At 49.7% G+C, this 17184-nt stretch overlaps 1 protein-coding gene across 2 annotated transcripts in view; it reads right to left on the bottom strand.

Annotated features, from left to right (window-relative positions):
- Window positions 1-690: 690 nt before the first annotated feature.
- LOC118772194 (peroxisome proliferator-activated receptor alpha-like) overlaps window positions 691-17184 on the bottom strand; it is a 28387-nt gene continuing 11893 nt past the window's right edge. The window contains exons 4-7 of one of the 2 annotated variants that reach the window (XM_036520492.1): window positions 11683-11821; window positions 9054-9253; window positions 5735-6188; window positions 691-4108 (exon numbers count right to left, since the gene is read on the bottom strand). In XM_036520492.1, the coding sequence (XP_036376385.1) occupies window positions 3864-4108; window positions 5735-6188; window positions 9054-9253; window positions 11683-11821 (1038 nt within the window). In that variant the 3' untranslated portion in view covers window positions 691-3863. Of the gene's footprint in view, window positions 4109-5734; window positions 6189-9053; window positions 9254-11402; window positions 11422-11682; window positions 11822-17184 lie in introns of those variants that run through there. The other variant, XM_036520493.1, reaches the window with a different exon arrangement.

The raw sequence follows: 17184 nt of genomic DNA, 5'->3' as shown, positions 1-17184 counted from the left end.
TGATGCTAGTAAATTTTTTGACCCGGTACAGCAAAACAATGGGTCACCCTTCACTGCCAGCTCCACCTCCTCTAACACCCTCCCTCTGCTGACCTGTTCCCACTCTAACTCCCCTCTGGCTCTCTTCTCCCACTCTAAGACCCCCCTCCAAAGTCACTTCAATCAGATTTCCTACCCCTTCTGATGTTTGGTCTGAACAGCAACTGAACCTCTTGACTATGTCTTCGTGATTTTATGCATTGAGTTGCTGCCAGATGATTGGCTGACTAGATATTTGCGTCAACGAGCAGGTGTACAGGTGCAACTAATAAAGTGGTCACTGAGTGTATATGTATATATATATGTAAAACCACGAGGATCAGTTGAATGTAGTTCTATTTTATAATCATTTTTATGACCTATTATAACCCTATTATAAAGTAAATTTTATTATAATGTAAAGTTCACCTTTGAAATGTCAAATATTCTCCATTCTGGGTTTTTTTAGTTTTTTGTTTTTTTTTTCCTCCTAACAACATTTTATAATACCTGCAAAATGTCTGTATTGAGAAAAGACCAGATATAGCAAAGATTTTTAAGTCTTCTAATTTTCAAATCATTTATGTAAGATGGTTTATTGTTTCAATGAGTAAATGTGTACAATCGACAGACATTTACAGTATTATCGTCTACACACATTTAAATTTAAAGAACACCAACTTAGCTGGACTGGGTCATTCAGTGCTTTCACCTCACACTAGCTAGAAAACCACTGCATTACTCACCAAAACTGAGGACAAAACAGGCCTCTGCTGCCCCCAGAACTCACCTTTGTTATATAAGGAATTAAAATGGATTTTTGACTTGCCTAAAGTACAGGCATTGATTAAATATTATTGGAGCGATGTAGGGGCAGGCTGCTATCAAATCAAGTGACGATGAAACAAGGAAAGGCAGAGGTCACCCTATGGAGTCCTGAGCACCATTAGACATTGAGGAAGACCCAATATTCCCTGATACAGCTTAACATCCCTTGTCAGTTAACACAAAATGACACATCTAATTTGAGAAAGGAAGTTTCTTGCAAATGCAACAGTTGGTTTGATGGATCACCCTTGCACAGTTACAGTTCACATTGCAAATATGACATGGAGTTTACCCTCCACTGAGAAAAAGTGCTTTTGGTAACCTTACCTGTTAATAATACATTTCATATTCTACTATAATTGATGATAATTTCCAGAACAAAAACAGAATGAAAGACACTGTATTGCAATGTCAATACCAAGTCTTCCATCTGCTGCCCTCTACCCTGTGCAAGCTGGGAAGAGCGACACACACGTGGTCCATGCTTATGGTCCGTCCCTAAAGGCACAAAGTTGATTTCACCAGGGCATTGTACATAAAGAAGAGGTTCACAATACAAATGTACAAAAGCTACACTGATGCATTCTGGGGATGTTTGTGGCAGAATGCAGGATGTCCCTGAAATCCAGGCACCTGGGCAGTGCTTCAGGGCAGAGCTGCAACCTGAGACAGCACAGTGGCCGAAGCCGGGAAACAAAGCAAACGTGACCGAGAGGTCGGCTGCTGGCAGGCACATTTGACTGGCAGGTGGGGTGGGAAGATTCTTATTTCGTTGGTGAAGAAAGCGGGAAGCGTGAGCTCCAGCTCTGCGCACGCTCTGTGCGCAGCTGCACTCAGCCTCCCGGCTCTTCCCAAGTGTCCAAAGTTCATCTGCCTTTGATGTGGTGGCATCAACAGTCAGGGGCACCACCGCTGTGAAAGGACCAAAACAAAGTGCAGCAGGTAGCGGGTGGCTGAGAACCAATGAGCAGAAAGGGGCATAGACGGAGGGAGGGACTGAACTCCACAGCCACACCCACACTGTAAAAAGGACACTAATCTGACTCTGTTTCCCTTGCACTTTCACAGTTTATATTTTACACACCTCCTTACTTTTGTTTGTTTCATATACTTTCCATTCAGTATTAAAAAAAAACAGAATCACAACACACAAACACAACAGAATCACAGCGATGCCGGGGTCCGTGCCACCCAAATCAATTGAACAGAAAGAAAAGGATAATGACAGACCAAATTATCAGTGGTACCTTCAACACTTCTTATAAGAAGGGGGACACTACAGTATAAAATCTTTTGTTCTGACCCAGGGACTTATTTTCAAACAATATGGACAGAAGAACTTGCAGTTCAGGGAATAGTTTGAGGAAAGAAAAATAATCATCTGATCGTCAGTCCCTAACAGGACTAGCTTTCAAATTTTCAGAGACCTGACAAACATGGACACATAAATGTATTCTTTTAACCCTTTCAACAGCACTGAGGAACACTTGTGTGAAGGTGTGAAGGGGTAAGAGAGGCAATTTGGCATTTAGCCTTCACAGGAGGGTGAGATATACACACATTTCTGCATACTGTGAGTGGGCGATACAAACCAGTCGGCTTCACAGCAAGCAGATAAGAGGAGCCTGTTTGTAAATGCATTCCCCTGATCACCTGAGCCCACACAAACCCCCCAAATCCACACAGGCGTCTGAGGGGGGTGAAAAGTGGTCCTCTCTACAAAGACACAAGGCACTGAGGCTGAGAGAGAGAGAGAGGACAGACGAATCAAACGGCAACGTTAGCCTGGTTTGCAGTAGGCCTTCAACACACCTCAGCGGCAAACCTGTGTGTTATTCCTGAGGTATTCTAACAGTCATTCTCTCACACTGCGGTCATGCATCAACACCCATAATCCTCATCATGGCGTGGGGCACAAACTGAACGGAGAAGGAAAAACAACATTTCCTTCTCAAGGTTGCAGGGTAGGGTCTTATCTGGCATTGGGTAATGCCTTGTAACACAATAACATTTGCAAGGTAAATGGAAACACCAGATGGCAGCACAAGCATTTCTATGGCCCCTCTGGTAAAAAAATGGGTGATGGGACATGTTTTTAGACATGCCACTGTGTCAGATGCCCCAAAACTAAATTCTGAGCCCATGCTGTCGGTGTGACTGCAAATGACTGGCTGCAATGAAAATAAGCTTCACTTTATGCTCTGCTATCTGTCAGATCCAGCATGCATGTGAAAACACAGCTGATGAGACAGTGAAGCCCTTTCAGCACACAGGCCAGAGCTGCCAGCTTCACTGGGACCATGATTGATGAAGAGTGCTGTAGGAAGCTGCCTCTCCTCAGCTCCCCAGTACTGCACTGCACTGAGATCAGGGCCTGCTGTCTTTCAGAAACCCCACAGCCCTGCCCTTGTTCTCAATCAGGAGAGATGGCTCCATATGTCTGTGAAAGGTAACGTTCACTTTTTGTGTTTTAATACACTTTCCTTATGTTTAACAACATTCTAAATGAAATCTAAATGAAAACAATGATATATATTGCATACAATCCTGCAAAACTAGCATAAACTGTAGCTCTTTCCCTACACTTTCCTGCATGTAGGTGGGAGCAGTAGAGATGGTGTGTCATCATGGGCTGGAGATTCACTCATTCACCTGTGCTGAGATTCACTCATTCACCTGTGCTGTGTTAGCCCTTACAACTGACTCCAGATCAGCGCTGCCTGCTCCTCTGGGAGCTGAGAGGAAAAGACTGTGGGCTGTTCTTTTGGGGGCTGGTGAGCGGAAGCTGGCACACAGATCTCTCTGTGTGGCCCACATGGCGAGGAGCAGATACATCATGCTCCCAGCAAGCCACACCCTCATCCTCACACTCCCAGCATGCAAGAGTGTGGAGACCCCCGCTGTTGAATGGCATATGTTTCTGTGTCTGCTCCCTGTCCTCACAGGCCGTTGGGCTGTTGTTCCTGCAGCAGTACATTAACACACAGCCTCTGGATCAGGTCCATAGGAGTGAGGCCTCAGTACATGTCCCTGTAGATCTCCTGCAGGAGCGGGTGCAGGGAGGTGTCCTCCGTCTTCTTTATCTCCTGCACCAGCTGCGCGTGCTCTGTCACCAGCTGCCGCAGGTCGGCCAGCTTCTGCAGCAGCTTGGGGAAGAGGAAGGCGTCGTCTGGGTGGTTGGCCTGCAGGTGGAGCCGCAGCACCTGCACGATGCTCTCCTGCATGCGCTCGATGTGCAGCACGTTCACCAGGCCCGGGCGGTCTGCGGGAGAGAGCAGTGGGGGAGAGAGCGCAGCAGGAGAGAGAGAGCAGCGGGAGGGAGAGCAGCGGGAGGGAGAGAGAGCAGCGGGAGGGAGAGAGAGCAGCGGGAGGGAGAGAGAGCAGCGGGGGAGAGAGCGCAGCGGGAGAGAGAGAGCAGCGGGAGAGAGAGAGCAGTGGGGGAGAGAGCGCAGCAGGAGAGAGAGCAGCGGGAGGGAGAGCAGCGGGAGAGAGAGCAGCAGGAGAGAGCGCAGCGGGAGAGAGAGCAGCGGGGGAGAGAGAGCAGCAGGAGAGAGAGCAGTGGGGGAGAGAGCGCAGCAGGAGAGAGCGCAGCGGGAGAGAGAGCAGCGGGAGGGAGAGAGCAGCGGGAGAGAGCGCAGTGGGAGGGAGAGCAGCGGGGGAGAGAGAGCAGCAGGAGAGAGAGAGCAGCGGGAGGGAGAGAGCAGCGGGGGAGAGAGAGCAGCGGGAGAGAGCGCAGCGGGAGAGAGCGCAGCGGGAGAGAGAGCAGCGGGAGAGAGCGCAGCGGGAGAGAGAGAGCAGTGGGGGAGAGAGCGCAGCAGGAGAGAGAGCAGCGGGAGGGAGAGCAGCGGGAGAGAGAGCAGCGGGAGAGAGCGCAGCGGGAGAGAGAGCAGCGGGGGAGAGAGAGCAGCAGGAGAGAGAGCAGTGGGGGAGAGAGCGCAGCAGGAGAGAGTGCAGCAGGAGAGAGCGCAGCGGGAGAGAGCGCAGCGGGAGAGAGAGCAGCGGGAGAGAGAGCAGCGGGGGAGAGAGAGCAGCAGGAGAGAGAGCAGTGGGGGAGAGAGCGCAGCAGGAGAGAGTGCAGCAGGAGAGAGCGCAGCGGGAGAGAGCGCAGCGGGAGAGAGAGCAGCGGGAGAGAGAGCAGCGGGGGAGAGATAGCAGCGGGAGAGAGAGAGCAGCGGGAGGGAGAGAGCAGCGGGGGAGAGAGAGCAGCGGGAGAGAGCGCAGCGGGAGAGAGAGCAGCGGGAGAGAGCGCAGCGGGAGAGAGAGCAGCGGGAGAGAGAGCAGCGGGGGAGAGAGAGCAGCAGGAGAGAGAGAGCAGCGGGAGGGAGAGAGCAGTGGGGGAGAGAGAGCAGCGGGAGAGAGAGAGCAGCGGGGGAGAGAGCAGCGGGGGAGAGAGAGCAGCGGGGGAGAGAGAGCAGCGGAGGAGAGAGAGCAATGGGGGAGAGAGAGCAGCGGAGGAGAGAGAGCAATAGGGGAGAGAGAGCAGCGGAGGAGAGAGAGCAGCAGGGGAGAGAGAGCAGCGGGGGAGAGAGAGCAGCGGGGGAGAGAGCAGCGGGAGAGAGAGCAGCGGGGGAGAGAGAGCAGCAGGGTCAGGCAGTGCTGGAGAAGCCCACTCTCCCCAGTCAGCGCTGCTACAGTACCACAGTATCCAGCAGGTCTCATATATATCAATTTCTAAGTAATTAAATAGTACAATGTGAATGTGAATAATATGAAGAGACTCATTAAAGAAGGAATTAAGAGACTTTTTTCTAATTGCTTTAAAGTTTCCAAGGGCTGTTCTGAGAAAAAAAGAATTTACCATGAAAATAACATGTAGTAGTACCTCACTCTCACTTTAAACCTCTGTTTTCAGTAAAGTGAGTGTTTCTTTCCCTGGGTGTGTCAGTACCTCCGCAGCAGATGATGGTGGCCACGAAGAGCGCCAGGTCGCTGTCGTCCAGCTCCAGGGCGTTGAACTTCATGGCGAACTGGAACTTGGGCTCCATCATGTCGCTGAAGGGCCGGCGCAGGCTCTTGAGGAACTCGCGGGTGATGAAGCCGTTGCCGTAGGCGACCAGCAGCCCGTCCTTGTTCATGCAGGAGGCCAGCATGGCGAACAGGGCCTCGTACACGCCGTACTTGAGCAGAGTCACTTGGTCGTTGAGGTCCAGGCCGGAGAAACCCGGGACGGACTTGGCGAACTCTGTGAGCTCGGTGACGGTCTCCACGGAGGTGCACTGGCAGCAGTGGAAGATGCGCACCTCCGCCTCCTTGTCCTGCAGGGTGTCCGAGTTCCCAAACAGCTTGGCCACCAGCGTCCGCTCCGCCAGCTGCAGCGTGTCCATGTCATGGATGACAAAGGGCTGCCAGGGGCACAGGAGACTGATTCAGGATCAGTATGCAATGAGCAAACACAAGCCCACACACGACACTGTCCCTGCCGGACCGGCAGGAAAAACAGAGAGTGAGGAAGCGCTGGAAACGGCTTTGCTCTGAAAGCGAGGCAGTGAGGAGAGTAACAGAGCTGCCTGAGGAAATGAGAGGAATTCCTGAGGAAGGAAAAACAGCAGGAAAAAGATGTTAAGAACCTGGTTGCTCCACATTGATACACTGTATTGAGATCATGACACATTTGTAGTCCATCTTTGTCCCACAGGTGGTGCCCTCTGCATTCCTATGGCAGACCACTGGAGTTGTGAAGAACTTGTATGAATGATAAGCAGAAGTCTTTCTGCAATATTTTTGTCAGAAGACAAACAGAACTATTTGACAGCAGGGCAAGGCAAACTCACAGTTGTTTTGATGATCAAAGCAAAGGAAAGACAAACAGCCCTATCTAATCTTATCAGCTGTTTGGCTTTAGACATGGAGACCAGTCTTGCAAAACAGCAGGGTCCTCAGACACGCAGGAGCAGGGATGTGCACTGCGGTCATTTCCCGTCAGTCTTACGAAAGTGTGGCCAGTGAGTGATCTCTCTCAAGCCCCGCCTTGTTCCTGTGGCACACCTGCTCCCACTCAGACGAGCTGTGGACCCACAGACACAGCTACGCTACCACCACGACCTGAAAAACATAACTTTACCTACACATACATCTGAGGACCATACATGAAAAAATCAGACTTTGTTGTGATAGAGTACACATTTAAAAAAATATGAAAATAAGCTAAATTAGTGCATTTGGGCTGTAAAGTAACAAATGCAAGCTGTTGTTTTCTGTGCTCTTTTTATAGGAAGCTTCTGGAACAATACGGAGGCTTCCAAGGGTTTCCTGCTCCCCTGTGGTTTAAAAAGAGAGGACACACAGAAGAGTATATCAGTATGACGCATTATCAGGCCTCAGGTCAGAGAGCGTTAGGGTTAGAGAGCGCTCTGAAGACTGCAGGTAAATGGTCACTGATCTCCACAGGTTGGACTTTTGTCCACTATATGGACAAAAGTATTTGAACGCATGACCATTACACCAACAGGGACTGTAATAACTTTGTATTCAAATACATATACTTTAATATGGAGTTGGTCCCCCTTTTGCAGCTATAACAGCTTCCACTCTTCTTGGAAGGCTTTCCACAAGATTTTGGAGTGTTTCTGTGGGAATTTGTGCCCATTCATTCTGTAGAGCATTTATGAGGTCAGGTACCGATGTTGGATGAGAAGGCCTGGCTCACAATCTCCATTCCAGTTCATCCCAAAGATGCTCGATGGGGTTGAGGTCAGGGCTCTGTGCGGGCCAGTCAAGTTCTTCCACACTCAACTCATCAAACCATGTCTTTATAGTCCTTGCTTTGTGCACTGGGGCACAGTCAGGTTGGAATAGGAAAGGGCCTTCAAAGTTGGAAGCATAGCATTGTCCAAAATGTCTTGGTATGCTGAAGCATTAAGATTGCTCTTCACTAGAGATAAGGGGCCGAGCCCAAACCCTGAAAAACAGGTGTGGCCAAATACTTTTGCCCATATAGTGTAGCTGTGAAGGAACTCGCACCGTTTCCACCACAGTGTCTGTCATGAGGAAATGTAACCCTGCCAGGAAGAGCACGCAGGTCTGTGTGTCCACCACGTGGGACAAGATTTAACTGTAAACTGCAGTAAACTGTAATTTGCTTCGTTCTGTGGGTCCTGAATGCCTGTTTAAGATACAGGGGGTTATGAGCTCCAACAAATACAGTACCGGGACATTCTGGCTAAAGAACCACTTTCCTCTGCCAGTAAGCACTGAGCTTGGCTGAACATGGACATTCCTGCATGACAGTGATCCTAAGCATCACATAAATCAACGAGGGAATGGTTAAATGAGTACAAAACTGTTCTCAACTGATCACCTCAATCTCTACATTCAATCAAATCAAACATGTTTGGATCAAGCTCAAGAAATTGGTTCAGACACGTAAAACCAAAAGAGCTAAAAGGAGCTACAGCTTCAGCCAGGGGGCTTCTGAACAGCTCAGAAGAGCCAGGGAGCCTCCTGCCAGTTTGATCCCTGCCAGAGCAAGATTTACTAAACACCAGCTACAGTCTGCGAATAAAAGTGACCCCTGTGTTCTCTGGAGTAAAATCCCTTATTTGTGAACAATCTGAACTTGCTCTGTGGAATGCTAATAAGATTAAAGCATAAAAAAAAGATTAAAGAATAAAAAGCAGAAAAAAGATCCAGTAAGTATATTTTTGTTTTACAGCATGTGTTCAGTTGTGATTTATTCAGGGATATGAATAAACACAGAGGGTGCTCTGCACATGTGGAGATGCAGCCTCTCTCTGCTCTGAGTGCATCCAGATGCAAGGAGCTCAGCTTTCACCTGACGGGACCCCAGCAGGCGACACACAGCCATCACCAGGAAGTCAGCCATCAGCGGCAAAGCCGTGATGCAATGGGAGACTCTGGGGTCCTGACCCACTGACCCGCTCGTTAACCTCTCCCACTCTCACATCCCCCGGATTCCCGCCCACCCCTCCCAAGCTCCCCAATAATAGCAGGGTGTCGGCTTGCAGCGATGGAGAAGTGACTGCGTTCCTCCTGCTCCATACGGGCCTCGTACAGTACCGCCGCAGTGGGGGCGAACAGACTGGCCTTTCTGCTGCAGGCCCCGGGGGTTAGAGCTACAGCGTGTCATCACACACAGTGAGCAGCTCCCTGCCACTGCAACAGCAGACTGCACAGAGAGATGCCACAGAACACAGAGCAGCGAACACAGACAGACAGGTGTCACACACAGACAGACAGGTGTCACACACCGGTGTGCTGGTCTTGCCAGTCAGAATGACCCGGGCTTTGGCCTTGTTCATGTTGAAGTTCTTCAGGTAGGCCTCGTAGATCTGCTTGGCCAGAGTCTTCTGGTCGGCCAGGTGGGGGTTCTCCTCCTCCCGCTCCCCTGTCAGGATCTCGGCCTTCAGCTTCAGCTTCTCGGACTGAGGCATCCTCCCGAAGCGGATGGCTGCGTGGGCCACACAAACAGGAAACAGGAAACGGACAGAATCAGCTCCTAAACTCATGCCACCAACTTTCAGGACTCTGGTTTAGAGATGTGAAGTTAAAAGGGAAAGTTGTGTCCCCAGTGTGTAATGGATCCATGCGAGACTGATAAGAATATTGTGGATGATTGACAGTAATGAGAAAAACAGGACTGATTCAGTCGTTAAGCACGGGAAACAGAGCTGCACCTCTGGCTACAGGACCAGAGAGGAGCGATTATTAAGGAACGCTTGAATGAATAAATGAATAAATTTGTATGGTTGCAACAGCAATAAACAAATACACACTGTAGAACAAAAAGAGAAACTCGCTGTGTTTGTGAAATGCACAGCATTTGCCAAATTGAAAGTGCTACTATCACCTCTGGGAATCTCTTGTCTAGACTGTGTGTGGACAGCTGGCGAATGCAGATTTCTCACTAATGGAAATATTACACCATGTGTCTGACACAGGCACACAACCATCAAATGATGCTGTTTCTGTCTAAACAATGTCCAGATATCCATCATGTGTTAGAAACAGCCAGGCTTACCATTTTCCACAAATACAGTATGCACAGTCTTTTGCTTCAGTGTATGGAGAGGAAATCAACAAAATGAAGTAATAAAATGTGTGCATGTACAAAATAAAATGCATTAATACTAATGAGCATCAAGAAGGAAAAAATCATATCCTCATCATATTGGCAAACACTAGACACATAACCACATGCAAGCAAACAAACAGCATTGAGCCCAGGTGTGTATGGTATGGCTGGCAGCTGGTCTGTTCTGAAATGATGTGGCATCCCTCTGTCTGCAAGCAGCACAGAGACCAGAGCACAGCTTCCCTGCAGCATGGACCAAACAACAGCTTCAATTCCACGCCCGTAAAAACCCTGTGATCTGCGATGCCACAGTGATCACTGAGCCCTGAACGGCTTCCCTGCAGCTATGTGAATGGAATGTAACAGAGGTGTAACGTGGCTTCTCCTCCACAGCTGCAGGGCTGAGACACCGCAGACTAGCTCCCCGGGCTGCTCTCCCACACTGCGCCCTGCAAACTGCTCCTGACACACCTGTGTTTGCCCTACAAACTGCACCCCCCCTTTCTATTTTTGTACTTTTCCATGTGGGAGACGTTGACCCAGACCAGCGGTCAGCCTCTGATGCAGTAAGTTTACACAGAGAACACACAAGCCAAGTGCTGCTGCACTCTGCATGTGTTTACATCACTTAAAAGAATAAATTAAATCGCAAGTGCCGATCAGAACAAGGGCATTCCTTCACAATAAAAGCTTTAAAAAGCTCTCAGCAGCTGCTATTGGCTGTGTGGTAAGGTGCGCTTTATCTGATTGGCTATGAGGGGGCAGAGGGGAGGGGCAGGTTTGGGAGGGTGTGTGCATTACTGGGGGTTGAGGTAACACTCTGACGCCTCCCTCCTCTTTACAGTGCACCATACTCCAGGCTGTGAGTGCCGGGTCAGCCGGTTCACACTCACCGCGCTGATGGATGTCAGGAGGTCAGTGCAGCCCAGTATAGCTACAGCGTGTCACGCGAGCACTGTGTGCGGGGTCGTCTAATCCTGTTAGCATGTCTCCATGTTGGAAGGGTGAGCAGGTTCATGTTACTCAATAGCAGCACTCAGAGAGAAGACTGCTCATCCACAATCAATAGCACAGTCTTAGTCTAAAGGAAAAGACCCCTCTCATTTTACCCTGTCATACTGTGACATCCCAAAGATGTCCATGTGTGGGATATATGAATTCATTCATTTTAATAAAAAATGAAAATAAAACTAATACTAATGTATTCAGAATAACCCTTCATTTTATGTAAATCTGACTTGAACCTAATGGAGCGACATGTCCTCCTCTCAGCTGGGGTGTGTAATGGTTGAGACCAGAGCAAGCTTCTTCCATTCTGCTAATTCTGTCTGCATGGGGCTGGTGTCTGTGTAGCTCCTCTCTGGCACACAGCGTGTTTGTGGCTGTCGGAATCCTAGACCTGCTGTACAGTGCTGTACTGATATGCTGATCCACAGTGACTTACGGGACCTTTACAGGTAGATGTTTACTGAAGATATTGAGGTTGTGGAATTGTCCCCTCTGGGTGTGTGAGACTGGCTCTCACCGTTGTGGGACATGCCCACGGACAGGCGCTTCTGGAAGCGGCAGTACTGCTCTCACCGTTGTGGGACATGCCCACGGACAGGCGCTTCTGGAAGCGGCAGTACTGCTCTCACCGTTGTGGGACATGCCCACGGACAGGCGCTTCTGGAAGCGGCAGTACTGCTCTCACCGTTGTGGGACATGCCCACGGACAGGCACTTCTGGAAGCGGCAGTACTGCTCTCACCGTTGTGGGACATGCCCACGGACAGGCACTTCTGGAAGCGGCAGTACTGCTCTCACCGTTGTGGGACATGCCCACGGACAGGCACTTCTGGAAGCGGCAGTACTGGCACTTGTTGCGGTTCTTCTTCTGGATCTTGCAGCTGCGCTCGCACCGGTCATATTCCAGCTTGAGCCGGATGGTCCTCCTGAAGAATCCCTGCAGGCAGAGGGGGACACACCCAGAGAGGTCACTCACACACGCCGCACACAGAGGCACGCCGCACACAGAGACACGCCGCACGCTCACACACGCCGCACACTCACACACGCCACACACAGAGACACGCCGCACACTCACACACGCCGCACACAGAGACACGCCACACACTCACACACGCCGCACGCTCACACACGCCGCACACAGAGACACGCCGCACACAGAGACACGCCGCACACAGAGACACGCCGCACACTCACACACGCCGCACACAGAGACACGCCGCACACAGAGACACGCCGCACACTCACACACGCCGCACACAGAGACACGCCGCACACAGAGACACGCCGCACGCTCACACACGCCGCACGCTCACACACGCCGCACACAGAGACACGCCGCACACTCACACACGCCGCACACAGAGACACGCCGCACACTCACACACGCCGCACACAGAGACACGCCGCACACAGAGACACGCCGCACACAGAGACACGCCGCACACAGAGACACGCCGCACACTCACACACACCGCACACAGAGACACGCCGCACACTCACACACGCCGCACACAGAGACACGCCGCACACTCACACACGCCGCACACAGAGACACGCCGCACACAGAGACACGCCGCACGCTCACACACGCCGCACACAGAGACACGCCGCACACAGAGACACGCCGCACACAGAGACACGCCGCACACAGAGACACGCCGCACACTCACAGATCACTCACGCACACTGCATTCCTGTTTTATCTGCCCCACTCTTTACTGAGGGTAACGATATGTACAGTGCGGCGCTAAGTATAGGACAGTACAGGGTAATATATTAATACAGCAGCTCAGAGCTCAGTGTCAGAGTGCTGTCCATGACAGTGAAACACACAAAAGGCTCTTTCTCCAGGTTTTTCTCCAATAGTGGCGCAAGACAACACTGATCTTCACACAAACAGAGCACACTTCCAGATCTGATTTCATCTGCGTTGCGCAAAGCTGTGAGCAGGGCAGATGCAGAGCACCAAGCTGTGCGAGAGAGAGGGGCCATAATTACCCTCCACCTCCTGCAATCTTTCCCTCTCTTACGAAAGACAGTCACACACAAGCCCAGCCACTGGGGTCCAGCCCTGCACCTCAGGCATACAGCCATGAATTATGAAGCTCACCAACTCCTACCTGCACAGTAAGGCTTTAGTAAGGGCCCTGCTGTGTGTGTGTGTGTGTGTGTGCGCAGAATAAGGACCCTGCTCTGTGTGTGTGCGCAGAATAAGGACCCTGCTCTGTGTGTGTGTGTGTGTGTGTGTGTGTGTGTGTGCGCAGAATAAGGACCCTGCTCTGTGTGTGTGTGTGTGTGTGTGTGCGCAGAGTTAGGGCCCTGCTCTGTGTGTGTTTGTGCAGAGTAAGGCTTTAGTAAGGGTAAGTTTCTGCTGTGTCTGTTGCTTGTGGCCTCCCACACCAGCAGGGGGCGTGTGAGTTAGTGTGTGCACGTGTGTGTTGTACGTGGAGCTGTGTAATGATGAAGCAGCATTAGCATCAGTGTTATAAAATGAGATTTTTAATGCGGTTACAATGTGGAGGAGATAAGCAAGCAGCTGAGCGCCGGCTGCCAGTGTGCTGGTGCCAGAGCTGTTTGGAATAGGTGGCATTGCAGTACGTGTATCTATTCCAGCACCCTGTACATGCTGTTCTGCACGTGTGTGAGGAACCTCTCCCCACCTGGGGCCGTGTGGCCTGATACACACCTGCTACTGGCTCATAACCCACTGCTTTCAGCTGCACACTTTTAAACAAGGAAACATGTAAAGCATTACAGCACATTCAGCTTACAGAATGCGACACACGGCCACGCTTCACTGACAGCTCTCTCTCACAGCAACATGAGCTGAGGTGAAAGAAACATTTTAAAGGCTGAAACTTAAATGTGTAGAACAATGCTGCTTGAATGCTCTGGCAAATGTACACCTCACCGCAGAGGGTTTCGGTCATTCTGGATCTGTACCTTTCAAGCTCAAGGTTTTCACTGCAGTGCGTTTTTTTTAACACTCTCTTGGACCTGCTGAAAAGACCCTGACTGAAAGCTGCTCGATGGGCCTGCTGCTGGAAGCCCTGAGTGCATCTCATTACGCAGAACATGCTGGTCACTGATTGGAGCTTCGGCAGAGAGCTTGTCCTTTCAGGGAGCAGCTTTTGAGAAATCCTTGCTGTGGTGTAAACTCCCCCAGGGGCAGCAGTGCAGTGATGCCACAGTGCCACTCCCCTGTGATTGCAGAGAGTCTCAGGAGGGGAAGCGCACTCACACACACCTGCGGCAGAGCGTTCACCGGCGTGAGGCAGGCTCTGCACCACCTGATGGATCATCATTATTAACTGCTGTCTGTCTGCCAGGCAACTTTCAGCTGACAGACAGAGGCTTAATGACATGGCAAAGGATGCCAGGTTTGGTATCAGCTGATCGTGAGTAATCACCAAACACCCTGAAACCGACAGAAACCAGCACAAACACCCAAAGAGCTCCTGTAACAAGTGAGGCAGTATATCTACTACCAAGACATTTTAAAGACACACTACAAGCAGGAGAGGATGGTTCAAGAGCGCGAGCATCAATCAAAGACATGCCCTCAGGGTCCAGGAGCAACAGGAGAAGGGTATTGCACACAACCCTCTGATGATTTCTTCTGTGAAAGGCTCTCAGCTGAAAACAGTGTTGCTGATTCACTGATCCAGTCAGGAGGCCAAAGTCGCAGCATTTCAAGGGTGTTGCTGTGATTGACAGTTGCCACAGGCTGCTCAGTGAGGTCACCACCAGGTCATTTTAGGTCGTGTCCAGAGAGGAGCACCGTGAGCTGTCCCGCGGTGAGGCCAGCGCCGGACAGCGGGGCTCCTGACACATGCTCTGCATATCTGCTGCGTACGGGCCGAGCCATTCCTGCCCCTGTTCCTGGCTCTGTCGCTCGGGTCAGGCGTGGGGTCTGGGCCAGCACTGCGACAGAGAGCTGAGAGCCATGTGACGCTCTGACGGAACCCGGGCCAAGAGAACCCAGAACATTCAGAGCGTCACGGAACAGGGCACAGAGGTCCAGCTCCAGGTACCAATCAGGGACAGACGCAACGCATCAGGGATCGCTTCAGTCACACCAAGGGCAGCGGGAGGAGAGCACAGGCAGCCAATCAGAGGCCTGCATTTTCCCTCCGACAGCCTGCACATGTGACCTCCCACTCCAGTTCTTTCTCAGCATTATCCTGCTCTGAGCTTTGTCAACACCTGCTTATTTCAAAAAATCTGATTAATCCGCCATAAACAATCCAAACAGTGTATTACGCGCTGCTACATTAGTTAATGCCTCTAACTGTATAACTATACAACTCAGCCCCAACACAGCTCAAACACAGGATCACATAGGCTACTGAACGACTTGATGACATTCCACTTAATAAACAGGGGCCAGTTCACCTCACACACACTGAAACCGCTTGCAATGACCAGACCACATTTTGTCAGAACTGACTGGTGTCTATGAGGCTTCATTACTGCCACAGCTTGTGAGGGCTGCAGGCTCTGGAACTGATGATGGTCAGAAAGTGGTTTGGATTTTTTCACTTAATGGTGAGTGAGTGAGAGGTGAAGGCAGCCTCACTAACACTTACAGCTTGAGTTTGTGTTTTTTGAACGTCAGCTTGACAGGTAAATCAAAGCTAAAGATGACATTTACATCATAGATGACTGATTATCTTCAGCATGGTCTTGCTGTAATGGGTGCTTCAGCGCAGTACCTAATCTTAACTCAATATTTCCTTTTGATAAAGAGAGTAAATATGCTGAAATTGGAAGCTGTTTTCCCTACAAACAGTGACCTGTGTAGCTCAGTTAGGGCCTACAGTCTAATTCACCATGTAATGCAACTGCGGATCAGCTCACAGGTACACATGACCTACAGAAAAAGTACATAGCATATAGAGTTTTAATGTATTTATTAGTTTAAGGTATTGCCTCAGCCAAGTCAGCTTAGCTTAGCTTTCATTTTACACATGATCCAATATCACTGGACAGTCAGCTAGCCTTTCAAGTTCACCCAGAGCACAGCAGCACCCCATCAGGGCCTCAAACCTGCAACCTTCTGTCTATACCACACACTAACAAACTGGTACTTCACACTACAGGTGAAATATCCTGTAAATCTAAGGAACAACAGGGAGACACAGGGAAAGGCTTCTTCTGTTTTCTCTCTGCATTTTAGCAGGGGGTGTAGGCTGCACATGATCAGTGTTCATAAAGACGGTTAAATAATAGGGATGTAACGATACCAAAAACTCACCGTATGATAATACCACAATAAAAAATCCACGATACAATATTTATCGCGATATTAAAAAACGAGGAAAAATTATGACTTGAAAAAATGTCCTTTATTAAATAATAAATCTGCATTTTTATTTGATATTATTGTCATATTGCAAAGAAAGCGTTAGCTACTTCGCAACTTGCTAGCCACATTTTCCGCTCATACCAGCTCCGTGAAAATCCCCGGTTATACGATTTCCCCCCCTTGTAGATACTTGCTTGATGTTTAAATTTGGTCTGGGTAGTCCTAATTCTTTAGTTGCCAATTTATCCTGATTACTACAATGACTGAATGGTATTTCTCTTAATGACATAATCAAGTTGCTCTGAGGTGAGGTAACATTAACCATGTTGACCTTGAATGTGACAAGATTGCTGGCTGCCCCAGCGATCCCTACACCAGGTTACGTATGAAGAAAGCACGTTAGTGCAAGCCTACCCAGAACCCATACAGGTTGCATTTCAGTGCCTGCAGTTTGAAAAAAATTGCCTTAACATGAGAGACTATCAGAGCGATCTGGGAAATTTGCAACCAGACTGAAATCGCTCGAGAGGGGCGGTACTCCTCGGAACACGACTTGACGCTGATTGGACTATGATATTCAGAGGCAGGACAAACTGTCTAGAACAGTCACAGCTAGCGTAACACTGTGGTAGAATGTGATAGAAAAATTCCCTCCCTTTCCCCCTTTGGCGGTGCGTCACCCGACCGCCCTAAGGAACATACCGCCCTTGGTACGTTTGCAAAACAAAAACAATACAGGATTCGTAGATTTCGTCACAGTCCCACGGCGGTATCGAGACATTTTTTTTTCGTGATATCGCAAAATTCAATATATCGTTACATCCCTATTAAATAATAATGGCGAACTGCTGAAGTTTGACTACATTTATTCAGGCCTGAGAGATCTGCAGTTCTCTTAGTTACACCATTGTTTTGGAAAATCCTGAACATGTAACACGCTGGTGCATAAACTCCTGCTCGATTATGAGATAGGTTAAATTTAGCTCAGC

Source organism: Megalops cyprinoides, chromosome 25, assembly GCF_013368585.1.
Source record: "Megalops cyprinoides isolate fMegCyp1 chromosome 25, fMegCyp1.pri, whole genome shotgun sequence".
Taxonomy (NCBI): domain Eukaryota; kingdom Metazoa; phylum Chordata; class Actinopteri; order Elopiformes; family Megalopidae; genus Megalops; species Megalops cyprinoides.
The sequence above is the reverse complement of the archived record's forward strand: the minus strand, read 5'-3'. Positions and strand labels throughout refer to the sequence as shown.